General features: G+C 44.5%; 1 protein-coding gene across 1 annotated transcript in view; it reads right to left on the bottom strand.

The window, feature by feature from the left end:
- LOC134395749 (uncharacterized) overlaps positions 1–27,135 on the bottom strand; it is a gene marked incomplete at its 5' end in the record, with an annotated part of 243,620 nt that overhangs the window by 201,261 nt on the left and 15,224 nt on the right. Inside the window, 1 exon segment of the mRNA XM_063121911.1 lies at positions 12,698–14,624. Within this exon segment, the coding sequence (XP_062977981.1) occupies positions 12,698–14,624 (1,927 nt within the window).

Below are 27,135 nucleotides of genomic sequence, written 5' to 3'. Positions count from 1 at the left end.
ATGCTATTATATCAGCAAAGTAAGATGGGTTGGCAGCCATCTCTGCCACAGAGCAAGTCCATCAATGGGCTTTTCTCAATGTTTTGTCAGGTCTTCAGAGTCTGCACGGACACAAAGAAAGATGAGCTGAAATTCCACCTTCCAGGATCTGGCAAGAAGGCAGAGAGGGAGCCTTACCCATAGGAATTCCATTCCTTACCCAGAGAGGAAAGGATCCCACGATTCTCCTCCATGACTTCTTTGTGCAGAGTCCTCTGGCCTGGGTCCAGCAGAGCCCACTCCTCCTCCGAGAAATGCACGGCCACCTCCTCAAAGGTCACCAGACCCTGAAAGAAGAAGAAGAAATGACGTTCTCTTTAAGCATTATGTAGCAATCCATGAAGACAAGGATGGTGAGGTCCTCTTTCTGAATGCCAAAGCATTGTGAGTGACCTTCAAGGCCTTCCTAGCAGCCATCATGGAGAAGAGCAAAGGCTAAAGGGGCAGGTTCTTCCAGGACCAAAGAGATGTGCAGGAGACGGAGGCCCCCAGGACTCCCCTACCTGTCCAGGCTGTGCAGAAACCGCTTCCACTCCACCGCCAAGCGAACGAGGCCCAGAAGGACCCCCCAGGATCAGTTCACTTCCCCTGCAGGTTGCTTTGCTCCCTGTGAGGAAGGCAAAGAAGGTGGGAAGGTGAGAAGGTAAGTTCACATTCTTAACTATTCCCATTTTCATTGTTTATTTTCAGTGTTTATTTATTTATTGCATTTCTTTACCACACCATAGCCAAAGCACTTAAAAACAATATCCAAATATTTAAAACTGCGAAAACATACAATAAACACATACATATAAAACTACTATAACAAGTTTTAAAACTATGAGCCTAAAAAAACAGACCCAGGCTAATTAATTACATATTGCTAATTACATATTGCTTGATGTGGCGCTGAAAAGATAACAATGTCAGTGCGATAGTTCCACAGTTGGGGGGCCACCACTCTTCCTTGTTGTCGTCCTCTGATGTTCCCTCTGAGTAGGCGCCTGGAGGAGGACCTTAGTTGTTGAGTGCGTAACACCGGGCCAGAGTGAGTCTGATACCCTCAAACCACATTACTAAACATTTCCTTTCTGAGTATCTCCCCCAGCAAAATCAGGCTCAAGGAGAACATTAAGACAGCTCATGCACTTCAGGCATAATTGAGGGAGGGACACCATGGGGAAATACGTCCACGAATCCTTACCCAGTGAGGAGGGTCCTCCGTCTCCCTCCTGCAAGATCCACCTCTCCAGAGGCCTCTGTGTAATGCCCAGTGGAGCCTTCTCTGCCTCAGGGAAATCTGTGGGTGCTCTGGCCAACATCCCCTGGACCTGGAGCAGGAGGGAGGATCCCAGGCAGAGAAGAGGGATTAGAGAAAGAAAGAAACGGCTCAGGTCAAGGCCAAGGGCAGCGTTTCCCAATCGCTTTACCTTTCACTTGAACCTGGAGAAGAGAAGATTGAGGGGAGACATGATAGCACTCTTCAAATACTTAAAAGGTTGTTACACAGAGGAGGGCCAGGATGTCTTCTCGATCCTCCCAGAGTGCAGGACACGGAATAACGGGCTCAAGTTAAAGGAAGCCAGACATCAGGAAAATCTTCCTAACTGTTAGAGCAGTGCAACGGTGGAATCAGTGACCTAGGGAGGTTGTGGGCTCTCCCACACCAAAGGCATTCAAGAGGCAGCTGGACAACCATCTGTCAGGGATGCTTTAGGGTGGATTCCTGCATTGAGCAGGGGGTTGGACTCGATGGCCTTGTAGGCCCCTTCCAACTCTGCTATTCTATGATTCTATGATTCTTTCAGGTCCCATTCTAAAGTTGATCTACCATCCAAGCCACACAGCACAGGAACTTGTGTCTTTGTCAGGGGGCTAAGAGTTCAACCCTGATATCCAGCATTTTCCACTGTAGACACTGGGAGTTTGGGTGTCTACAAATGCTATTCCTGTTCTGTTGGGAGGACTCTGACACTTGTTGAAGAAGGATCCCCTCCTTCCCCAGAACTTCACAAATCCATTCATTTCTCCTGTGATCATCAGAACATAAGAAGAGCACAAGCCTGTATGCTCCCTTAAAAGGGACTGAGTGGACTAATATGATGCTTAAAACATAGTTAATACAAATCTAATAATACTAACTACATATAAGAATGAAAATATATGTCAAAACAATGACAAGAAATGACAGAAAAGGAATGCAATAGAGCTGTACTTTAAAAAAGAAGAACAGGATTGCAACCAAGGCCTCCAATTACACTCTTCCTTGAGTCCTTGTGGTTGTAATGTCCTTAAGATGAAAATCCAGAATATTTCCCTCCTTCATAGTTGATGGTCTATTCTTGTCCCATATCCTCCAATCCTTTCAATAATCCAGAATCTCAGGTCTTTGTCATCATGGCCCATATCAAGAAAATGCTTGTCCAGACGTGGCTGAAGTCTTTTGCAGCGAATGCAGCTTTTGCGATTCATGCCATCAAGAGTCCATGTAATTTATTGTACATAGTATGACCACAAGAAGCATCAGAACCCGCATCTGTGAGCACAAAAGCTGCATTCGCTCCAAAAGTGTAAGTTTTCTTAAACTTACTTTGTTTACAGGAGGAAGGATCCCAGACAGAGAAGGGGGAGGTGGGAAGGAATGAAATGGGTCAGGTCAGGGCCAAGGGCAGCATTTCCCAATCGGTTTGACTTCCAGGTCTCATTCTAAAGTTTTTTTATTTATTTATTTATTTATTTATTACATTTAAATACCGCCCAATAGCTGGAGCTCTCTGGGCGGTTCACAAAGTTGATCTACCATCAAAGCCACACAACACAGGAACTTGTGTCTTTGTCAGGGGGCTGAGAATTAAGCCCTGGGATAAGAACTCTCAGAACCTTTGTCTAATATCTTTGCAAAATCATGGAAAATGGGTGAGGTGCCAGACGACAGGAGGAGGGCTAACGTTGTCCCTATCTTCGAAAAGGGCAAAAAGGAGGAACCTGGGAACTACAGACCAGTCAATCTGACATCCATCCCTGGGAAAATTCTGGAGCAGATTATAAAGAAGTCAATCTGTAAATACCTTGAAATCAATTCGGTGATCGCTAGAAGCCAACATGGATTTGTCAGGAACAAGTCCTGTCAGACTAATTTGATCTCATTTTTTTGATCGGGTAACCTCCCTTGTAATGTAATCTTATATATTTGTAATATATTTGACGATTCTGTTTTATTTGATTATATATATGTTTGTAATAGCCTCAGCTACACAAATAAACTTTCTTTACTTACTTACTTACTTGTGGACTGTGGGAATGCTGTGGACGTCATATATCTTGACTTCAGCAAAGCTTTTGACAAAGTGCCCCATGATATTGTGATTAACAAAAGAGCAAAAAGTGAGCTAGATGGAACAACTATTAGGTGGATTCACAGTTGGCTACAGAATCGGACTCAAAGAGTACTTATCAATGGAACCTTCTCAATCTGGGGAGAGGCAACGAGTGGGGTGCCGCAGGGCTCAGTCCATGGCCCAGTGCTCTTCAACATTTTTATTAATGATTTGGACGAGGGGGTGCAGGGAACGCTGATCAAATTTGCAGATGACACCTAATTGGGTGGGATAGCTAATACCCTGGAAGACAGAAACAAACTTCAAAGTGATCTGGATAGGCTGGAGTGCTGGACTGAAAACAACAGAATGAAATTTAATAGGGATAAATGCCAAGTTCTACATTTAGCAAATAGAAACCAAAGGCACAGTTACAAGATGGGGGATACTTGGCTCAGCAATACTACAAATGAGAAGGATCTTGGAATTGTTGTAGATCGCAAGCTGAATAGGAGCCAACAGTGCGATATGGCTGCAAGAAAGGCAAATGCTATTTTGGGCTGCATTAATAGAAGTATCGCTTCCAAATCACGTGAGGTCCTGGTTCCTCTCTATTCGGCCCTGGTTAGGCCTCATCTAGAGTATTGCATCAAGTTCTGGGCTCCACAATTCAAGAAGGATGCAGACAAGCTGGAGCGTGTTCAGAGGAGGGCAACCAGGATGATCAGGGGTCTGGAAACAAAGCCCTATGAAGAGAGACTGAAAGAACTGGGCATGTTTAGCCTGAAGAAGAGAAGTCTGAGGGGAGACATGACAGCACTCTTTAAATACTTAAAAGGTTGCCACACAGAGGAGGGCCAGGATCTCTTCTCGATCATCCCAGAGTGCAGGACACGGAATAACAGGCTGATGTTAAAGCAAGCCAGATTCCAGCTGGACCTCAGGAAAAACTTCCTGACTGTAAAAAGCAGTACAACAATGGAACCAGTTACCTAGGGAGGTGGTGGGCTCTCCCACACTAGAGACCTTCAAGAGGCAGCTGGACAACCATCTGTCAGGGATGCTTTAGGGTGGATTCCTGCATTGAGCAGGGGGTTGGACTCAATAGCCTTGTAGGCCCTTCCAACTCTACTATTCTATGATTCTATGAAGTAAGACAATGTCCAATTGATGCAGCAGAAGTCTTTTCTGGCTTCAGCCACTGGCAGCAAAGGTGGTGGAGATGGCTGCAAACCCCTTGGGGCCCCACGGCCTCCTGGTAGCAGAAGTCCCTGAAGGGCTGAAGCTCCACGTCTGAGCGGGTGTTGCTCCCAGGCCTCTGTTGCATCCTTGAGTAGCCGTCCAACGGAGCTCTTCTGGGTGGTCCGTGGGGTGTTCACATCCTCTCCAGCAAATGGGGCCCTGGCCCAGTCAAGGACCCACTGCGAACTTTTTGCATTGCACTTTGAGGACAGAATGTGTCCGATGCCTCCGTCTGCCCGGTTTTGTGGGATCAGTTCCAGTTGTTGCAGACTGAGGATGTGGACAAGGTGCTTGCAGCCATGCAGCCAACCCCTTGCCCTCTCGATCCCTGTCCCTCCTGGCTAATAAAAGCTAGCCGAGATGTGTGTGACTGGTTGGGTTATCTAGATCCTGTTCCATCGGGCTTCAGGCCTGGTTTTGGAACAGAACTGCCCTGGTTGCCCTGTGGGATGACCAAAGAATTCACACAGGGGAGAAGCCCTAGAATGCGGAAAGGGCTTTGCTTGCAGGACACATCTGAAGTGGCCTCATAGAATACAAATTGGGGAGAAGGCCTATAAGGGCTCAGAGCGCAGAAAGAACTGCGCTCAGAGTGCACACTTCAAACGACATCAAAGCACTCACACAGGGGAGAAGCCCTATAGGTGCTTAGAATGTAGAAAATTTACTCAGAGGGTGGAAACCGATGCTCAAGTTGACGTTTTCATCAGCAAGCAAGGGGCGCTACTCAAAAACCCCTAGGAAGTGGAAGAAGCAACAGTTAGGCCTTAAGGAGTGTTCAGTAGCCATTCAAATGATGTTGGTGCCAAAAGCATTTATTTCTATTTCAAACGTTGCCGGTTTGGATCACTGAAAGCCCACCACAACATTGGCAGAATCAATTAAATGTAGCAATATGAGAAGGGTGGGTGGGGCATCCCTGGACTTGGCAGGTTATTCTGAGACCCCACCCCCACCCCACCATAGAAATCCCTCGATGGAAGACGATGTTTCTAAACAGTGGATTCACATGGAAGGGATAAAGGGGGAGGGAGTTTCAGTGTGCGTGTTCGGACGACATACCAGGGACTGTGGCTAGTTAGAATGTGGTTCTCTGGGGTTAGCACTAACCATAAGCTGTGCTGCCACACACAACACTTTAAGCTAAGGTTAGAACCTCTAAGTACGCTGCAGACAGTCTGGCGGGTTAGGAAGTGACCAAGGCTTAGTAAACTGCATCGGACACGACACTCAAACCATGCAGCTTAACCAAAAAGCCTTAACCAGCAGGGTTTAAGGTGTCTTTTGAAAATGTACAATAAGTGTCTTGCCAATTTGGAAGTATAATTACTAAAAATTTAGAAGATTTGGAAAGTGAGAATTTAAATGGACTGAAAAAAGTAATAGTAGAAAAGTTAAAGAAGTATAAGAGACTGAACCTTTCATGGTTTGGAAGAATAGCTTTAATAAAGATGAAAATTTTACCTAAGATTAATTTTATCTTTAGGATGTTACCAATAAGAATTTCAGATTTAGAGTTAAAAAGTTGGCAGAATCTTATAAATAATTATTGTAATGCTGAGAAGAAAAAAGGATTAATAAAAGTAAATGGTATTTAAGCCAAAGAAAGGGAGGATTGGGTCTCCCAAACCTTAAGTCTTATTATGTAGGAAACAGGTTAAGACATATTGTTGAAGCAATTTTAGGGGTAGGGGATTTAGATTGGATGGAGGAAAAAACAACAGGTAATATATTTATTGTTTTACTATGTACAGCACCATGTACATTAATGGTGCTATATAAATAAATAAATAAATAAATAATAATAATAATAATATAGAATTAAAATTGCAGGATGTATTTTTTAAGGAAAAAGGGAAAGGAAAATGGGTTAATGATTTAGATAATCAGTTTTTGAAGTTCCATTGGGAACTTTGGAATAAATATAAAAAGGAACTGCTTTCAAGCAGCACCTCCTTAACACCGGTGATAATGTTAAAGAATTTTCCTGAAGATCTAAAGAATAGATTAAGTAAAGTTTTAATAGAAAAAAATAAAATGAAATTAAGAGAATGGCTAAGAGGGATGAATACAAGAGAGAGGTTGGAGGAGGTTTTAAAAGATATAAAATTAACGTGGTTAAATTATGGGCAATTGGAACAATGGACTAAAAATTGGGTAAAAGAAAATGGAGAGTGTGGAGAGATGACGAAATTTGAGAAATTAATTGGAAAAAAGAAATCGATAAGGGACAAAATATAGGGACTAAAGGGTTAATGAGTCAACTATATATTATACTAGCTGAGAAAGGAGTGTTGGATAGTGTAGGGAAAGTGGTTTGGGAGACTGATTTGAAGATACAGATAGGACAGCAGAGTTGGGAAGGACAGTGGAGACAGAAAGTGTTGAGAAATATGTCAGTAAGAATAAAGGAGAATTATTATAAACTTGTATGGAGGTGGTGTACAATCCCCGGAGTGTAGAGAAGGGACATATAAGCATATGTTGAGGAGTTTAATGGAATTCTTTCATACGTTATTGGAAAGCGCCACAGTGCCAGAAATGGTGAGGCGGCGCTATAAAAATGCTTTAAATAAAAAATAAAAATTAGAACATATGTGGTGAGCCTGCCCTAAGGTAAATTGATTTTGAAAATCAGTGTTTTAAGAGAATAGTTTGGTCATGGGCAATGGGATCAGCCATCTCCAGATTTAACCTTGTAAGATTTATATATGGGATTCGATGGTGAGCTGCAAAGAAAAAAGCTAGTGAGCCTCTCATCGTCAGCGGCAAGATGGTTGATAGTAAAACACTGGAAGGATTGGAACGGCCTTCCTATTGAAAGGTGGTAACCAAGAGTGAAGCAGAAATTTCTCACCTTCAGTAATGGAGCATGAAAAGAGGTTCACTCACAGTTTGCACTTTCAAACCCATGGAGGAATCCACACTGGGGAGAGGCCATATAAATGCTCGTGGAAAGATTTTCAGTTATTGTGCAAGTCTTCCATCCCATCAAAGTAGGCATACAGGGGAGAAGCCCCTTCAATGCTCAGAGTGCGGAACGAACTTCAGTCAATGCAATACACCTTAAATCACATCAAACAATTCATGCAGGCAGAAGCTCCATCAGTGCTCAAACTGTGCAGTGAGCGTCCATCATAGCAAAGGCTTGAAATCGCTTTGAAGGTCACACATGAGGAAGAGTCCAGTAAATTCTAATAGTAACACCTTTCAGTAGAGCAGAGCCCTTGGTTTTAAAAGACTCCCAGAAGAACGAATACAATTGGAGTAGAATATTTCATCAATCAACCTTGATGACCCATAGAAAATTGACACAAGCATGGAGTGCTGAAAATGTGGAACAAAAGTCCCCACAGCATGTCCGACTGTGGGGAAAGAACTTTCCCTGGAGCCAGCACCTTCCAAAGCTGTCTGAGTAGTCCTGGCTTAAGCACTTGCCTGCTGATCTGGGAGGAATAAACTTTGCCTGACGCTGTGAGTCCCCATGGCCATGAGGATTGTTCCAGGAGTGCAGCTCTGGCCGGTTTCCCCCAGAATCTCCGGGTTTCCATATCCTCTAGGGGACTCTGGGGGGAATTTTCAATTTATTTTAAACCTCTGGGGAAAGCGTGGGGGGCGTGGGGGAGCAGGCTGCCCGTTTTCTGGACTCCAGGAAAGTGCACAGATCGCATTCGCCATTAGCCTGGCTGGGGAATATTGCCCCCGGATGGACAATCCCCGTGGGAGAGGCTGCTGTGGTAGCAGTAGTGGCAGCAGCATCACGGGGCGAGGTGGCGGTAGTGGCGGTGACCAGTGAGGCAAGGCAAGGCGGGCGCTATTTAATAAATTCTTCCCCGTGGCATCCGTACAGTACTGTCCCCAAAGGCACAGACTAATATATATAAGGTGCCGGAAAGCACACAACGACCCAAACCATAAATGGGTTTCTTGTTAATCATCTCTCTTCACTAGTGGTTTGGGTAGTTGTGTGCTTTCAGGAACCTTATATATATTAGTCATTTAAAAACTACTGCCTTCTATTTATTTTTGCCCAAAGTCACAGACCACATGTCTTCCCAGCATAATTCTTTTTTATTATTTCAAACATGACAGACATCCATACCACAAGAACATTACAAAGAGCACAAACAAAAATACAATAAAAAAAATCATCTAAGGTTAAGATGTACTTTCGGCTTTCTTCATAACAGAAATGCAAAATATCTTTTCTCGTTCCTCCATTACATTTAACACAGTAAACAAATTCAATTCTTTCTTCTATCTTAACTATATCTCCACAGACAAATACATCATTTCTCTCTGTTTCTTGCAAAAATGCTATCAGAGGTTTCCATTCAGATATAAACGTGGATGTGGACTTTTCTCTCGTTATCGATGTGAGTTTTGCCATCTCCGCCAACTCCAACATCTTCAACATCCATTCATTCGTTGTTGGTGTTTCATTCTCCCATTTTTGTGCATACAACGGTCTCGCTGCCGTTGTCATATATAGAAATAAAGTTCCCCCCTTCTCTTTCAGCTGTTTATCCATTAGTCCCAGTAGGAAGACTCCCGTTTCATTTGTATGTTAGTCTTGAGAATTTTTTTGAATTCAAGGGTGTATTTGTATCCAGAATGCTTTGGCTTTTTTACAAATCCACCAAAGATGATAAAAGTTTCCTCCTCCTCCTAATTTGCAACAGTTTCCCGAGGGACTCTTATACATTTTAGCCAACTTTACAGGAGACATATACCATCTGTACATCATCTTATAAAAATTCTCTTTAAGTCTTGAACATAATGTAAATTTCAAACCTTCCCCCCAAATTCTCCCACTGTTCCATTGAAACATTGTATCCAAAGTTTTGAGCCCATTTTATCATGGTCTTTTACTTGCTCATTCTCTGTCTCGTACTTTAATAAAAGTTTATGTATCTTTGAGATAACATGTTCATCATTTGTACATAACGTCATTTCAAATTCAGATTTTGATTGCTCAAACCCACCATTCTTCGGTCTATTTTAAACCTTTCCATGACTTGTGCACAAGGAAACCTAATTTGTACATACCAAAACACGTATGACCATCTTTCAGCAGTTCCTCCCTTGATTTTAATTGATATTCGTCTTGTGACATTTGTAATACATCATTATATGTCAACCATTTAGGCATATTTGTCAATTCCCTTCTATGAATAGCCCCCTGGGCCGATAACCAAAATGGCATTTTATGACAGAAACTTGGTTTACGTTAACCTTGGCTTTATCGTACCACAAATAGCCATGCCATCCAAATCTCAATTCGTGTCCTTCCAGTTCCAACAGTTTCCTATTTTTCATCAACAGCCAATCTTTCATCCACATTAAACAGCAGTCCGATAAATACACTTTGAGGTCCGGTAGGCACAGCCCTCCTCTTTCTTTTGCATCCTGCAATATTTTAATTTTAACTCTTGGATTTTTTGCTTGCCGTTTAAACTTAGATCTCTCTCTCTGTCACTGCTCAAATGGTAAATCCAATGTTACAATGGGTATTGTTTGAAACAAAAATAACATTCTAGGCAAAGCATTCATTTTAATTGTTGCAATTCTCCCCAAAAGTGACAGTTGAACCTTTTCCCATCTTGCAAAACCTTTAACTTCATTCCAAACCTTAACATAATTATTATGAAATAACATACAATTCATGTTTGTCAAAAATAGTTCCCGAATAAGCTTGGCCACAGCATAAAGAACTTGATCAGGAGGGCTTTAAACTGAATCTTATGGGGCTGGGAGACGTAAACTTCAAGGCAACAACAGATGTAGGCCCATGCATCCTAACGCAGAGAACAACTCCAATAGTGCCCCAAAATATTGAACAAAACAATATAGGAACAAAGCCAGACTATAAAGCACAGGTCTTCGATGCCTATATGCTAATGCCCAGAGTGTGGGAAACAAACAGAATGAACTTGAACTTTTATTACATGAAGGCAAATACGACATGATAGGTATAACTGAAACTTGGTGGGATGACTCCCATGACTGGAATATAGCAATTGAAGAATGTAACTCGTTCAAAAAGAGCAGAAGAAATAGAAAGGGAGGCGGAGTTGCACTATATGTTAAAAATACCTATCCCTGCACAGAAATACAGGCGGATCAGACTGGGAGCCCCACCTAGAGCATCTGGGTTAAAAGAAATGTGGTGAGGACTAAAAAGAAAATTATAATTGGAGTCTACTACTGATCACCCAATTAAGGAGAAGACAAGGACTAAACTTTTGAGAAACAAATTGCCAGTGTTTCAAGGAAGTGTGATGTAGTAGTGATGGGGGACTTCAATTACCCTGATATCTTTTGGGAGACAAATACTGCCAAACGTGTGGGCGATCACTTCCTCCTACAGAAAGTGGAGGAAGGAACTAGAGGATCAGCAATCCTTGACTTGATATTGATCAATAGGGATGACTTAGTGGATAAAGTAGCAGTTACGGGAACTCTGGGGGAAAGTGACCACATCGTACTTGAATTCTTGATTATAAAGGAGACAAAAGCTGAGTGTAGCTGTACACATACTCTGGATTTTAGGAAAGGTGATTTTAATAAACTCAGAATTATGATAAGCAAGGTCCCATGGCAAGTGACCCTAATGAGAAAAGGAGTCCAAGATGGGTGGGAGTATTTTTAAAAAGAAATTTTAACAGCACAATTACAAACCATTCCAACAAGAAAAAAAAGATAGAAGACAACAGAAGAAACCAATGTGGCTCCACAAAAAGCTTAGAGATGACCTGAAAACAAAAAGGGATACATACAGGAAGTGGAAAGAAGGCCAGGCTACAAAAGAAGAGTACAGACATGGCACAAAAGTGCCGAAATGGCATCAGGAAGGCTAAAGCTGAGAATGAGCTGAGATTAGTAAGGGATGCTAAAAGCAATAAAAAGGCTTTCTTCAGATACATGAATAGTAAAACACACAGGAAAGAAATGGTGGTTCAACTGCTTGACGAGGATGGGTAATTGATAACAGATGACAAAGAAAAGCCTGAAGTGCTGAATTCCTACTTTGGCTCAGTCTTTTCCCAAAATCGGGTCTATGACCCCTCTGGAAAAAGTGAAGCACAAGTTGAGGGGGCAGGATTGCAGTCTGAGATTGATAAACAAATGGTCAAGGAACACCTAATTTCCTTGAATGAGATCAACTCTCCAGGGCCTGATGAACTGCATCCTAGAGTAATGAAGGAGCTAGCAGAAGAACTATCAGAACCACCATCTATTATCTTTGCAAAATCATGGAAGACAGGTGAGGTGCCGTATGTCTGGAGGAGAGCTAACGTTGTCCCTTCTTTAACCAGGGCAAAAAGGAGGAACCTGGGAAAAGGCAGGCCAGTCAGTCTGACATCCATCCCTGGGAAAATTCTGGAGCAGATTCTACAGAAGTCAATCTGTAAGCACCTTGAAAACAATGCAATAATTACTAGAAGTCAACAGGGATTTGTCAAGAACAAATCCTGTCAAACTAATCTAACCTCATTGTTTGATCGGGTAACCTCCCTTGTGGACTGTGGGAATGCTGTGGATGTCATATATCTTGACTTCAGCAAAGCTTTTGACAAAGTGACCCATGATATTCGAATAAACAAAAGAGCTAAAAGTGGGCTAGATGGAACAAATATTAGATGGATACATAGTTGGCCACAGACTCAGACTCAAAGAATGCTTATCAACAGTACCTTCTCAATCTGGGGGGAGGTAAGGAGTGGGGTACCGCAGGGATCAGTCTTGGGCCCAGTGCTCTTCAACATTTTTATTAAATGTTGAAGGAGGTGCAGGGAACGCTTATCAAGTTTGCAGATGACACAAAATTGGGTGGGATAGCTAATACCCTGGAAGACAGAAACAAACTTCAAAGTAATCTTGACAGGCTGGAATGCTGATATGAAAACAACAGAATGAAATTTAATAGGGATTAATGCCAACTTCTACACCTACGAAAAGAAAACCAAATGCACATTTACAAGACGGGGGATACGTGACTCAGGAATACTACAAACAAGAACCACATTGGAATTGTTCTAGATCACAAGCTGAATATGAGCCAACACTGTGATATGGCTGCAAAAATAGCAAATGCTATTTTGGGCTGCTTTAACAGAATTCTTTGATGCTGCTTAAGGTGTGAGCTCAGAGCAAAGATCTTCCGACACTCAAAGCGTTTCTAGGGCTTCTCCCCAGTGTGAATGCTTTTATGCGGCTTAAGGCTACTGCTGTGAGCAAAGCTCTTCCCTCACTCAAAGCATTTATAGGGCTTCTCCCCAGTGTGAATTCTTTGATGATGCTTAAGGTGCATTTTCTGAGCAAAGCTCTTCCCACACTCAAAGCATTTATAGGGCTTCTCCCCAGTGTGAATTCTTTGATGCAGCTTAAGGTGCATTTTCTGAGCAAAGCTCTTCCCACACTCAAAGCATTTATAGGGCTTCTCCCCAGTGTGAATTCTTTGATGCTGCTTAAGATGAATACCTTGAGCAAAGCTCTTCCCGCACTCTAAGCATTTATAGGGCTTCTCCCCAGTGTGAATTCTTTGATGCAGCTTAAGGCTTGTGCTTTGAGTAAAGCTCTTCCCACACTGTAAGCATTTATAGGGCTCCTCCCCAGTGTGAATTCTTTGATGCAGCTTAAGGTGTATTTTCTGAGCAAAGCTCTTCCCACACTCAAAGCATTTATAGGGCTTCTCCCCAGTGTGAATTCTTTGATGCAGCTTAAGGCTGCTGCTGCGAGTAAAGCTCTTCCCGCACTCTAAGCATTTATAGAGAATCTCCCCATTGTGAATTCTTTTATGCTGCTTAAGGCTGCTGCTGTGAGCAAAGCTCTTCCCACACTCAAAGCATTTATAGAGCTTCTCCCCAGTGTGAATTCTTTGATGCTGCTTAAGGGCTGTCCTCTGAGCAAAGGACTTCCCGCACTCTAAGCATTTATAGGGCTCCTCTCCAGTGTGAATTCTTTGATGCTGCTTAAGATGTATTCCCTGACCAAAGCTCTTCCCACACTCTAAGCATTTATAGGGCTTCTCCCCAGTGTGTGTTCTTTGATGCCGCTTAAGGCTGTTGCGGTGAGCAAAGCTCTTCCCGCACTCAAAGCATTTATAGGGCTTCTCCCCAGTGTGAATTCTTTGATGCTGCTTAAGGTGTATTTTCTGAGCAAAGCTCTTCCCACACTCAAAGCATTTATAGGGCTTCTCCCCTGTGTGAATTCTTTGATGCTGCTTAAGATGAATACCTTGAGCAAAGCTCTTCCCGCACTCTAAGCATTTATAGGGCTTCTCCCCAGTATGAATTCTTTGATGCAGCTTAAGGCTTGTGCTTTGAGTAAAGCTCTTCCCACACTGTAAGCATTTATAGGGCTCCTCCCCAGTGTGAATTCCCTGATGCTGCTTAAGGGCTGTCCTCTGAGCAAAGGTCTTCCCACACTCTAAGCATTTATAGGGCTCCTCTCCAGTGTGAATTCTTTGATGCTTCTTAAGATGTATTCCCTGAGCAAAGCTCTTCCCACACTCTAAGCATTTATAGGGCTTCTCCCCAGTGTGAATTCCTTGATGCTGCTTAAGGTGTATACCCTGAGCAAAGCTCTTCCCGCACTCTAAGCATTTATAGGGCTTCTCCCCAGTGTGAATTCTTTGATGCCGCTTAAGGTGTGAGCTCAGAGTAAAGCTCTTCCCGCATTCTAAGCATTTATAGGGCTTCTCTCCAGTGTGAATTCCTTGATGCCGCTTAAGATGTATACCCTGAGCAAAGCTCTTCCCGCATTCTAAGCATTTATAGGGCTTCTCCCCGGTGTGAATTCTTTGATGCCGCTTAAGGAGTGTGCTCTGAGCAAAGCTCTTCCCGCATTCTAAGCATTTATAGGGCTTCTCTCCAGTGTGAATTCCTTGATGCTGCTTAAGATGTATACCCTGAACAAAGCTCTTCCCGCATTCTAAGCATTTATAGGGCTTCTCCCTGGTGTGAATTCTTTGATGCCGCTTAAGGAGTGTGCTCTGAGCAAAGCTCTTCCCGCATTCTAAGCATTTATAGGGCTTCTCCCCAGTGTGAATTCTTTGATGCAAGTTAAGTTGTGAGTTGAAAGTGAAGTTTCTTTCACACACTAAGCATTGAAACCTTTGATATTTGTTAGAATGAATAATCTGAGTTTTACTCTGTTTCTTTCTTTTACGAATGTTCTTTTTACTTGGTGCTTCTAGTATTGGAGTTTCACAGACTTCTGATCCTTCAAAAGAAATGGATTCGTTTTCCCTCTTCTCTTCAGTTTCAGTTTTCCTTCTCTGGTGTGGCTCATTTTTCTTGCTCCCCCTGTGATCACCTGCAAGTATAAACACAGAAATCGTCTTGAAATCTTGGAACAAAACAAATGGTTGCTGATTTAATTCGCAGGATTAAAAAAAAAATCGTTGGTGAGGAAGATCCTACTAAAGATATTAGATATCCCGATGATCAATAGAACTGAGAACTAGACTGCCATACAGTGCTTTCATTTATATGGAATAACTCATATAAAGTAGTTGAGAGAATAAATGAACAACATAAAATACTGTAAAAACAAAATACACTTAAAATATGCCATTTTCTCCTCGCAGATCATTTAACTGGGAACTGGAAAGTGGAAATTCAACCCTAAAGCTTATTTTCAATGTCTTGTTGTTTATTCGTTCAGTCGTTTCCGACTCTTTGTGACTTCATGGACCAGCCCACGCCAGAGCTTTCTGTCGGCTGTTGCCAACCCTAGCTCCCCCAAGGTCAAGTCTGTCCCCTCCAGAATATCATCCATCCATCTTGCCCTTGGTCGGCCCCTCTTCCTTTTGCCTTCCACTTTCCCTAGCATCAGCCTCTTCTCCAGGGTATCCTGTCTTCTCATTATGTGGCCAAAGGACTTCAGTTTTGCCTTTAATACCATTCCCTCAAGTGAGCAGTCTGGCTTTATTTCCTGGAGTATGGACTGGTTTGATCTTCTTGCAGTCCAAGGCACTCTCAGCATTTTCCTCCAACACCACAGTTCAAAAGCGTCTATCTTCCTTCGCTCAGCCTTCCTTATGGTCCAGCTCTCGCAGCCATAGGTTACTACGGGGAATACCATTGCTTTAACTATGCGGACCTTTGTTGTCAGTGTGGTGTCTCTGCTCTTAACTATTTTATCAAGATTTGTCATTGCTCTCCTCCCAAGAAGTAAACGTCTTCTGATTTCCTGGCTGCAGTCAGCGTCTGCAGTAATCTTTGCACCCAGAAATCCAAAGTCTGTCACTGCCTCCACGTTTTCTCCCTCTATTTGCCAGTTATCAATCAAGCTGGTTGCCATAACCTTGGTTTTTTTGAGGTTTAACTGCAACCCGGCTTTTGCACTTTCTTCTTTCACCTTTGTCATAAGGCTCCTCAGCTCCTCCTCGCTTTCAGCCATCAAAGTGGTGTCATCTGCATATCTGAGATTGTTAATGTTTCTTCCTGCGATTGTAACTCCAGCCTTGGATTCGTCAAGCCCAGCACGTCGCATGATGTGTTCTGCATACAAGTTGAATAGGTAAGGTGAGAGTATACAACCCTGCCGTACACCTTTCCCCATCTTAAACCAGTCTGTTGTTCCGTGGTCTGTTCTTACCGTTGCTACTTGTTCATTATACAGATTCCTCAGGAGGCAGACAAGATGACTTGGTATCCCCATACCACCAAGAACTTGCCACAGTTTGTTATGATCCACACAGTCAAAGGCTTTAGAATACATTGATGGTGCTATATAAGTAAATAATAATAATAAGAAGAATAGTCAATAAAACAGAAACAGATGTTTTTCTGGAACTCCCTGGCTTTCTCCATTATCCAGTGGATATTGGCAATTTGTTCTCTAGTTCCTCTGCCTTTTCTAATCCCAGCTTGTACATCTGGCAATTCTCGCTCCATGAATTGCTGGAGTCTACCTTGCAGGTTCTTGAGCATTACCTTGCTGGCATATGAAATAAATGCCACTGTCCGATAGTTTGAACATTCTTTAGTGTTTCCCTTTTTTGGTACGGGGATAGAAGTTGATTTTTTCCAGTCTGATGGCCATTCTAGGGTTTTCCAAATTTGCTGGATAACAATGTCTAGTTATATCTTAAAATGAAAAGCAAGCTGTCCTCTCCTCCATGGAGACCATTAAGATAATGTCTGTAACACCTTCAATATTACGCAGATGCAATTATAGCAGCAAACGAAGATGGGTTGGCAGCCATCTCTGCCACAGAGCAAGTCCATCAATGGGCTTTTCTCAATGTTTTGTCATGTCTTCGGACTCAATGACATTTATATTCTGCACTGACACAAAGAAAGATGAGCTGAAATTCCACCTTCCAGGATCTCCCTCAGAGAGGGAGCATTACCCAGAAAAATCCCATTCCTTACCCAGAAAGGCTAGGATCCCACGATTCTCCTCCATGACTTCTTTGTGCAGAGTCCTCTGGCCTGGATCCAGCAGAGCCCACTCCTCCTCCGAGAAATGCACGGCCACCTCCTCAAAGGTCACCAGACCCTGAAAGAAGAAGAAGAAGAAATGATGTTCTCTTTAAGCATTATGTAGCAATCCATGAAGACAAGGATGGTGAGGTCCTCTTTCTGAATGCCAAAGCATTGTGAGTGACCTTCATGGCCTTCCTAGCAGCCATCTTGGAAAAGAGCAAAGGCTAAAGGGGCAGGTTCTTCCAGGACCAAAGAGATGTGCAGGAGACGGAGGCCCCCAGGACTCCCCTACCTGCCCAGGCTGTGCAGAAACCGCTTCCACTCCACCGCCAAGCGAAGGAGGCCCAGAAGGACCACCCAGGATCAGTTCACTTCCCCTGCAGGTTGTTTTGCTCCCTGTAAGAAAGGCAAAGAAGGTGGGAAGGTGAGAAGGTAAGTTAACATTCTTAACTATTCCCGTTTTCATTGTTTATTTTCAGTGTTTATTTATTTATTGCATTTGTTTACCATACCATAGCCGAAGCACTTAAAAACAATATCCAAAAATTTAAAACTGCGAAACTATACAATATAAAATACACATACATATAAAACTACTATAACAAGTTTTAAAACTATGACCCTAAAAAAACAGACCCAGGATAATTAATTACATATTGCTTGACCTGGCACTGAAAAGATAACAATGTCGGGGCCATCTGAACCAAATTGGGGAGATTGTTCCACAGTTGGGGGGCCACCACAGAGAAGGCCTCTCCCTTGTTGTCGTCCTCTGATCTTCCCTCTGAGTAGGAGCCTGGAGGAGAACCTTAGTTGTTGAGTGCGTAAGACTGGGCCAGAGTGGGTCTGATACCCTCGAACCACATTACTCAACATTTCCTTTCTGAGTATCTCCCCCAGCAAAATCAGGCTCAAGAAAAACATTAAGACAGCTCATGCACTTCAGGCGTAATTGAGGGAGGGACACCATGGGGAAACACGTCCACGAATCCTTACCCAGTGAGGAGGGTCCTCCGTCTCCCTCCTGCAAGATCCACCTGTCCAGCGGCCTCTGTGTGGTTCCCGGTGGAGCCTTCTCTGCCTCAGGGAATTTTGTGGGTGCTCTGGCCAACATCCCCTGGACCTGGAGCAGGAGGGAGGATCCCAGGCAGAGAAGAGAGATTAGAGAAGGAAAGAAACGGCTCAGGTCAAGGCCAAGGGCAGCGTTTCCCAATCGCTTTACCTTTCAGGTCTCATTCTAAAGTTGATCTACCATCCAAGCCACACAGCACAGGAACTTGTGTCTTTGTCAGGGGGCTAAGAGTTCAACCCTGATATCCAGCATTTTCCACTGTAAACACAGCAGTTTGGCGTCCACAAATGCTATTCCTGTTCTGTTGGGAGGAATCTGTCACTTGTTGAAGAAGGATCCCCTCCTTCCCCAGAACTTCACAAACCCATTCATTTCTCCTGTGATCATCAGAACATAAGAAGAGAACAAGCAGGCCTGTATGCTCCCTTAAAAGGGCACCGAGTGGACTAATATGATGCTTAAAACATAGTTAATACAAACCTAATAATACTAACTACATATAAGAATGAAAATAAATATCAAAACAATGACAAAACAATGACAGAAAAGGAATACAATAGAACTGTACTTTAAAATAGAAGAACAGGATTACAACCAAGGCCACCAATTACACTCTTCCTTGAGTCCTTGTGGTTGTAATGTCCTTAAGGTGAAAATCCAGAATATTTCCCTCCTTCTTAGTTGATGGTCTACTCTTGTCCCCTATCCTTGAAACCGTTCAATAGTCCAGAATCTCAGGTCTTTGTCATCATGGCCCATATCAAGAAAATGCTTGACCAGAGGTGCCTGAAGTCTTTTGCAGCGAATGCAGCTTTTGCGATTCATGCCATCAAGAGTCCGTGTAATTTATTGTACATTGGTAAGACCACAAGAACCACCAGAACCCGCATCTGTGAGCACAAAAGCTGCATTCGCTCCAAAAGTTTAAGTTTTCTTAAACTTACTTTGTTTACAGGAGGGAGGATTCCAGCCAGAGAAGGGGGAGGTGGGAAGGAAAGAAATGGGTCAGGTCAGGGCCGATTGCAGCATTTCCCAATCGGTTTGGCTTTCAGGTCTCATTCAAAAGTTGATCTACCATCCAAGACACAAAGCCATGTGTCTTTGTCAGAGGGCTAGGATATCAACCCTGGCACAAGCAAAGAGCTTGAACACCCTCCAAAAACCAGCCAGGAGGAAAGACAGAACCTCCCAGACATTTCCTGATATCCAGCATCTTCTACTGTAAACATGGGAGGTTGGTGTCTACAAATGCTATTCCTGTTCTGTTGGGAGGACTCTGACACCAGTTGAAGAAGGATCCCCTCCTTCCCCAGAACTTCACAAACCCATTCACTTCTCCTGTCGTCATGAGAAACTAAGAAGAGCCATTCTGGATCAGAACAAGGGTCCATCTAGTCCAGCATTCTCTCCCCACAGTGGTCCATCACCTGGAGGTAGGATATAGCCATCAGGACTAGTAGCCATTCACAGACTTCTCCTCCAGGATTTTGTCTAACCCCCATTTTAAACCATCTAAATTGGTGGCCATCACTACATCCTCTGGTAGGGAACTGCATATTTCAACCATCCAGTGTTAGCTTAACTATTCTCCAATGAGGACCTGCTCTACACATGAAGAGCAACTATACTTGGGGGTTGGACCATTGGGAATTGGGGCATCCCTTCCTTAAATGACATGTAAAATAAAGTTGAGATAAGTAGTAAGAACACAGTCCCTATTAGTTATCAAGATGAAATGCTCTCACCTGGTCTTTGTCCTCTGCCTGACTCAGGAGGAAGCCTTCTGCCAGGGCCACCACCTGGGAACTGGTCTCCGCTCCACACTCTCTGACCCCACTCACCATCTCTGGGGGTAGGAGAGCCAGGAACATCTCCAGGACCACCAGGTCCAGCATCTGAGCTTTCGTGTGCTTTTCTGGCTTCAGCCACTGGCAGCAAAGGTGGTGGAGACGGCTGCAAACCCCTCGGGGCCCCATGGCCTCCTGGTAGCAGAAGTCCTTGAAGGACTGAAGCTCCACGTCTGAGCAGGTGTTGCTCCCAGGCTGGTCCTGCTGCACTCTTCCTTCCCAGGGCTCTGCACGGCTCCTTTCCTGGATGTTGCAGGAGACGTTTTCTGGTTCAGGGCCTGCAAAGCTTTGCTCTTCCATCTTCACGCTCTTCTCCATCTCTGCTCCCACCAGGACTCGAAACCGTCTCCTGTCTTGGCTGCCAATTTCTCCTTTGAGGCAGGGACTACGCTGTAGGAATTAAAACGGAGCTTGTGAAGGAGGCACACAAGGTAGACCTGGTTAAAGTTCCCAACCCAGCCGTCCCCCTCCCACCGGTGTCCAGTGAAACACTGGAACTGGAGCCAGTTCACCTGAGAATAACCACACTTCACCAAGGCTTCAGGCAATTTATTAAATCAGAGTAAGGCCCTGAGCGTCTGAACAATTAACAGGAGACAGGGGAGGGTGTGTGGGGGAAAACGGTCTAAAAGTTACAATGAAACTAAAAGGCCACAGCAGCGAACAACTTTAAAAGAGCAATAAAAGCCACATCACGGCAAGCCGTTGATTCAGAGCCACCCAAAGAAAGACACTCTGTCCTGGCTACCTGATACCTGATGGCACGGGGGTCCCTTTGCCACCCTTCAGGGCCCCGAATAACATGACCCTTCCCCAAATGAACAGAGACCAAAAACGGGAAACTATCTAACTGATCCCCAGAGCTAAGCAGGTGGGGTGGCCTGGCTCCACCAATCCACAAACAACAAGCTCCCCAGGGCTCCCGGTGAGGAGAGAAAGTTCCCACCTTCAGCTGCACAGATCAACAACCCTGTGGAACGGCCTTGGGCTACCGGCTGCCTTGATAAAACCTGGTAACGGAGCCAGATGGCTCCTTGACTGATCATTCTGCCAAAGGACGGCCGAACAACGCCCCCCCCCTCCAGCTACAAGGCCCATGTGCCTTCCCCAATAATTTGATTCTTGTAAACACCAGTCTGGCAAGGTAGGCCACAGGCCCAAACTTCAGAGATGATATTTCGAGGGTGTGTCAAGGAACCTGGGAAAGGTTGGTCTCCTCTAAGTGGGATCGCTGAGTGGTGGTCAAAGACTCTAAGACGTAGTGGTGGTCAAAGACTCTAAGACATAGGAGGTTGTGGGCTCTGCCACACTAGAGGCCTTCAAGAGGCAGCTGGACAACCATCTGTCAGGGATGCTTTAAGGTGGATTCCTGCATTGAGCAGGGTCTTGGTCTCGATGGACTTATAGGCCCCTTCCAATTCTACTATTCTATGATTCTCTTTTTTTAGAAGGTTTATTACGAGCAGCGCTTAGCACTGCCAGGTGGAAGCCCTCTGAGGACCCAAGGAACTGCCCACTATTTTCAGGAAATGCTATCATACTTATAGGGTCAGTGCCCTTAGAAACAAGGGAGAACCTCTCCATAGAATAAACCAATCATGAAACAGTAACAGGTAAGCTTCTCAGCTAGTTATAAGCAAGGATTTTACACATTTGCAGAGTGCAATCTTTTCAAGGACAGAAAAACAATACATCAATGATTACTGAGAAACTTGTGCCCATCTGTTCATTTCATGGTTACCTCTTTCTAAAGCAAGCCACAACACCCTGTAACAGTCCTAGGAGGCACACAATCTTGTGAAACTAGTGTTTCAATACTCTTCACAAGAGTTGGTGTCATGGTTGCATCCTTAACACATTTTCCAGTTACTGCAGAAGCATAGATACTTTGATTTCTAGAGAAGAGGCCCAAAGCAATTTTATGAGCACAGGGTGGGCACAGGGGAAGCCCACATACCTATTTGCTTGAATTCCTGGAAAGGGTGCAGCTGAGAAGAACAGACCGCCTTGTTCGTAAGAGCCAGCACCTGTCTCAAAGGGGGCTCCGCGACCCCCGGCCAGATTTTTCAACCAGATTTGTAGTTGAAAATGAAGCTCTTACTCTACTTTGACGGGAGAGAGAGTGTGTGGAACCAGAGCTGAATTAATGCCATTAAAAGTTAATAATGTGTGAAAGTTTATTTTAAAATGAAGCAAGAAAACACTGAATACTTTTTCAGCTTGTTAAACAAATGAAATATTTCACTAAGGAAGCCTTAAGAGATGAATGGTTTATATAGGGTGATCATATGAAAAGGAGGACAGGGCTCCTGTATCTTTAACAGTTGTATTGAAAAGGGAATTTCAGTAGGTGTCATTTGTATATATGGGGAACCTGATGAAATTCCCTCTTCATCACAACTGTTAAAGCTGCAGGTGCCCTGTCCTCTTTTCAATCTGGTGACGGGAAGGGGGGGCATAAGGAATTACATTTATATACCGCCCCATAGCCTGGGTGTATTTATTACATTGATAAACCACCCCATAGCCAAGGTTCTGCAATAAATACCTAAATGTATTGTTAACAACGATCTCCAGTTATTGACATAGCAAGAAAATACGAGCAAGGAAGCAACATTTGGTGATGCCTTTCATTTGGAAGTTATGTGATGTGTGGGTTATCAAGCAGTTATATGAAAAATGCTAGATACTCTGATTCTTGCTTTAAGTGGATTCTTTAATGTCAATATAGTAAAAATTATAGATTTTAGTGTAATTTTTAAAATAATTATAGTGTCATATTTTTTTAAAAAATAGTGTAAATTGGGAAATTATTTAAAAAATAATTTTTTCTCCCGTGTCGGTTCTTTGATGTCTACTCAAGGTCCCACTACAGCTGAAGCTTTCCCCACATCCCGTACATTTATATGGCTTCTTTCCTGTGTGGTCATCCATTACACAAAGCCATGAAATTCAATAAATAAAAAAACCTACGGTTTACAAAACAACCTTAAAGGCTCTACAGTTTTCAACCAAACTCCAAAAAGCAGGGAAATTGGGAGTTAAGGCTCACAAGCCTTTAACGCCACATCCTCCCTGAGGAGGCAGAAAGTGCCAGTGAAATTCTCATTCTCCCAAAGCAGATATAAACCATGAGGACAGGATGGAGAATAGGATATGCAGAAGTGATGGTGGGGTTGTGGAAAACTATGACGGACAACTCAGGTCCACCTACTTCTCTTTCTTTGTTTAGAGCAGCCCTTCCCCAACCTGGTGCCCTCCAAAGGTGTTGGACTACAACTCCCATCATTGCAAGTCAGTATGTCCCATGGACAGGAATGCTGTGACTTGTACTCTCAAACATGTGGAGGGCAGCAGGCTATCATGTGCAGAAGTGACTGAGGGGTTCTGGAAAACTGATCGGGGAATGCTGTTCTAGAGCAAGGGCAGGCAAAATGTAGATCTCTAGATGTTTTGGCATTCAACTCATAAAAGTCTCTGTCAGCATGGACAGTGATCAAGAATGCTGCGAATGCTGTGACCGCAGAGGATTTTTCTTACGTGTTCAGCAGTGTGAGATCAAAGGCAGAGCCACCACCTATACTAGATTCATGTGTAAGGAAGGATTTTTCAAAAACTATTGATGAAAATGATTTTTGTCCTCACCATAACATGGGAGTTGCAGCGTAGCACATCTGGAGAGCACCAGGCTGGAGAAGGATGGTTTATACTTGGATCCTATACATGTCTTCTCAGAAAACATTGGTTTTTTGAAGGGCAGGGTATTGAACAAAAGCTGAAAGTGCCAGGCCTTGCTCTGGTTCTACATCTCCAATGAACCAGAGTTTCTCTCCCAATCCGTCCCACCGCTCCCTTTCTAAGCCCTCTCTGCTCCCAGCACTTGAACCCCAATCAGGGACCTGAGTAATTGCACCAGAGTAACAGCAGTTTCTCCCCGCTCTCAGGATGTGAACATCGGGCTCACTTAATACATCAAAGAGGGACGTACTAAAACCAACAGCAGGCTCCCTTCTTAATCAACAAAAGCGCCCCAGGTTGTATTTCGAAGGCCTCGTGACCAAAGAGACTTGTTAATTTTGCTTATTCATTAGGTTTGAATCAGGGAGAGGAAACAAAATAAAAATGCAATGCAGACAGGACACCAGGGCAGCCTTTTGCCCGCAGGTGGGACATTCCTCCTCCCCACCCGGGGCTCCCTCTCTCTTCCAACCCACCCCCTGCCCCAAACCTGCACCCCCTATCCTGGGGGGGCTCTCTTTCCGCCCCCTCCCCCCTGGGACCCCCTTGCAGTCTGCACTCACTGACTCCTTCGCAGGGGAAAAGAGGCTGCAGGCGGCGGACAGACGAGGCGAGCAGGGGGAGAATCCCAGGCTCCTTTGCAATAGGGGGGGGGAGGAAATGTGGGGCCGGAAGGGAGGGGCCTCATCCAGCCTGGGCTCTAGGACCCAGCCCCCTCTCCGCCTCTTTAACCCTTCGGTCGAGGCAGCACTTGAGAGCCGCAGAGGCTCCTGGCAAAGACACGGACCTGGGAAGGAGGCTTTTCCACAATGGGGAGTGGTCTTTTATCCCCCCCAGCAGCATCGCCACCCCATCTGCTCCTGGGGGCTTTGTGGGATCCACAGCCCTTTCCCCTTTGAGCGCGTAACGCAGCCTCCGGCATGGGAGCCCTCCGTCCTGCTGCCTGCCCTTGCTGCAGAACAGCGTTCCCCAACCTGGTGCCCTTCAGAACTCTAAACAAGAATAGATGCTCTAAAAAGAGAGAGGTTAAATAGGGTGACCCGATGGAAAGGAGGACAGGGCTCCTGTATCTTTAGCAGTTGCATAGAAAAGGGAATTTCAGCAGGTGTCTTTTGTATATATGGAGAACCCGGTGAAATTCCCTCTTCATCACAACAGTTAAAGCTGCCCTCATTTAAATCTGGTCACTCTAGTATAGCTCTTTAAAAAACATTTGTATCTTAAGGCTTCCTGGGTGGCATGTTTCATTTGTTCACTGATTTCTTGCTTAGCTTTTAAAATAAACCTTCACGCGTTTTCAATAGCCTTAAGTCTGCTCTGGTTACACTTTCTCTCCCACTGCGGCAGAGTCAGACCCTTTTTTTCAATCAGGAGCCCGGCTGCTGTGGGACCAGGGTTGTAGGGACCCATCGGAGACAGGTCCTGGGTATTAAGTTGGCCAGAGCTGTATCTAATTCATGCAGCTCCTCCATTTGAATTCCCACAGGACAGTCCTTGCCTGAAGAGAGAAATTGGCAGCCAAGGAAGGAGACCTTTTGAATCCTCAAAAGCCTTATAAATGCTCAGAGTGTGGAAATAGCTTCCCTACGAGTAGCCAACTGAAGTCACATTGAAGAATTCACACAGGCAAGAAGCCATCAACGTGCTCAGAGTTTGGAAAGCAATTCAATCACAGATTGTACCTTGCCTCAAATGATCCATTCAGCTGAGAAGCGCCATGAATGTTTTGTATGTGGAAAGCGTTTTCATCAGAGCACACACTGTAACTTGCATCAAAAAATTCACACTGGAGAAAAGCTCTTCCAGTGCTCTGATCGTGGAGTCCAGGACGTACTCTTGATTTTGTTTTTGCTCCAAGTTGTGAGATGGGCAGTCTGAAGAGAAGGAGTGTGTGTGTCCAAGTAACCCCATTGTCATAAGAAGGCTTCTTTTGCTGCCTCTGTTGCGTCCTTGAGTAGCCGTCCAACGGAGCTCTTCTGGGTGGTGTGGGGTGTTCACATCCTCCCCAGCAAATGGGGCCCTGGCCCAGTCAAGGTCTTCACCACCTCTGCTACAGGACATGCTCTCCTGCACTGTCGGGTTATTATTTTGGCAATGCGCCTGCCTTAACATACCCCATCTGTCTGCACTTCTCTGTGCCGACCTTCTTGCTTGCTGCTACTGGTCTTGGCCAGGATAATTCTGGTTAATCCCGTCCCGCGCCTGTTTTACTTCCCTGCCTACTTGCTATCTCTCTCCTCATCTCTTCTCTTAATTCCTTTCTCCTCATATCTGTTCCCTATGGCTCGCTCCAATTTCATCTCTCCCAATTTAGTTCCTATTCGGTGTCTCCCCCCTTCCCAGCTGCCTTTCTCGTGTTCCTTATGGAACTGTCGCTCTATTGCTTCCAAGGCCCCTGTCATCCAGGACTTGTTCTTCTCCAGATCTCTCCACCTCCTTGCTCTTACTGAAACCTGGCTTCCTGCCCATGATACCGCCATCTCGGCTGCCCTCTCTCTTGGAGGATTCTCTTTCTGTCACACTAGTCGCCCAGAGGGTCGGGGTGGTGGTGTGGGTCTTTTATTATCGAGTTTGTGCCAGTTCCAGCCTCTTTCCATTCCACCTTCACACTGTTTCTCCTCCTTTGAGGCACATGTGGTGAGACTCTTCGCTCCGCTGCGACTGCGGGTTGCAGTTCTGTACCGCCCCCCTGGCTCATCCTCTAAATTTCTCTCTGATCTCGACTCGTGGCTGTCCTTTCTCCTCTCTGACAACTCTCCTACTCTGATCTTGGGTGACTTCAATATCCATGTAGATGACCCTCACGATGCTGCAGCTCTAAGATTATCCTTATCTTATCTTCCTTATCTTCCTTATCTTCCTCTTACGATCTTAAGCTCTGGTCTGAAGCTCCCACACATTCCCTTGGACACTGTCTGGATCTTGTCCTCACTCGGAACTGCTCTGTCCTGGACTTTTCTATTGTTGACTTTCCTCTGTCAGATCATCATCTAATCTCTTTCAATATTACTCACAATCCCCCTCCTTCACGTCCCGCTTCACGCCCTTGTCGTGACCTGCATTCTATCAACTATGAGGCTTTTTCTCAGTCTCTAGCCTCCTCTCTTCCCTCTGTCTTCACAGCCGTCTCCTTGGACTCAGCCGTCTCCTCCTTTAACTCCTCCTTATCTTCAACTCTTGATAATCTTGCTCCATCTACAACTCGGATAGTTCGCCCCTCTCAACCCCAACCGTGGCTCACCTCTTCCCTCCGCTACCTTCGCTCTTGTTCCTGGGCAGCCGAACGCCTGTGGCGTAAGACCAAGGACTGGGCGGACTTTGTCCATTACAAATTTGTTCTCTCCTCTTTCTCTTCTGCCATTTCACTGGCCAAACAGCAGCACTACTCAACGTTGATCCAGTCAAATGCTAGGCACCCTCAGCGGCTCTTCGCGTCCTTCAATTCTCTTCTGAAGCCT

The sequence above is a fragment of the Elgaria multicarinata genome, chromosome 3, assembly GCF_023053635.1.
Source record: "Elgaria multicarinata webbii isolate HBS135686 ecotype San Diego chromosome 3, rElgMul1.1.pri, whole genome shotgun sequence".
Lineage (NCBI taxonomy): Eukaryota > Metazoa > Chordata > Lepidosauria > Squamata > Anguidae > Elgaria > Elgaria multicarinata.
This window is presented reverse-complemented; position numbering and strand designations above follow the sequence as displayed.